The sequence below is a fragment of the Plectropomus leopardus genome, unplaced genomic scaffold, assembly GCF_008729295.1.
Source record: "Plectropomus leopardus isolate mb unplaced genomic scaffold, YSFRI_Pleo_2.0 unplaced_scaffold90061, whole genome shotgun sequence".
NCBI classification, from domain to species: domain Eukaryota; kingdom Metazoa; phylum Chordata; class Actinopteri; order Perciformes; family Serranidae; genus Plectropomus; species Plectropomus leopardus.
In genome coordinates, this window is record NW_024699297.1 from 1 (window position 1) to 567 (window position 567).

General features: G+C 48.7%; 1 protein-coding gene across 1 annotated transcript; it reads right to left on the reverse strand.

Moving 5' to 3' along the window:
- Positions 1–6: 6 nt before the first annotated feature.
- On the reverse strand, positions 7–559 carry LOC121940563 (neoverrucotoxin subunit alpha-like; the record flags this gene model as incomplete). The annotated part of the gene is made up of 1 exon (XM_042483306.1): positions 7–559. A coding segment is annotated over one exon (553 nt), but the record flags the coding sequence as incomplete, so codon positions are not given.
- Between the last annotated feature and the right edge of the window lie 8 nt (positions 560–567).

A 567-nucleotide genomic window follows, 5' to 3' on the forward strand; every position in this document is an offset into this window, starting at 1 on the left:
ACAGAGACACTGAGGAACCAGGACAGAACCAGAACCCAAAGCCAGGACAAAGAGGTTCAGTGAATGTGGTACTGAAGGTGTGGAGGTGGATCAGAGAGTCAGAGGAGACTCTGAAGAAGGACAGAGAGCCAGCAGGACAGTCCACATACACTGCTACTCTACCAGAGACAGAGGAGAAGGAGAAGGAGGAGGAGGAGGAGGAGGAGGTGATGATGGGTGTTCGTCTCTTATTGTGATAGACAGAGTAACCATCATCATCAGAGCAGCTCAGAGTCCAGGACTGATCATTTCCTCCAAACCAACAGTCTGTACTGTCTCCTCTCCTGCTGATTCGTCTGTAACTCACTGATATATTAACTCCTCCTCTCCACTCGACCTCCCAGTAACAGCGACCAGTCAGACCAGTTCTACACAGCAGCTGAGGCCAGATGTCAAATCTGTCTGGATGATCAGGATATGACTGATCCTCTCTCATATACGTCACCTCTCTGTTGTTTTTGGACAGTTTGAGTTTTCTGTTTACTGTGTTTGTGTCGACTGTGAGCTGACAGGAATCTGACGGAGAGA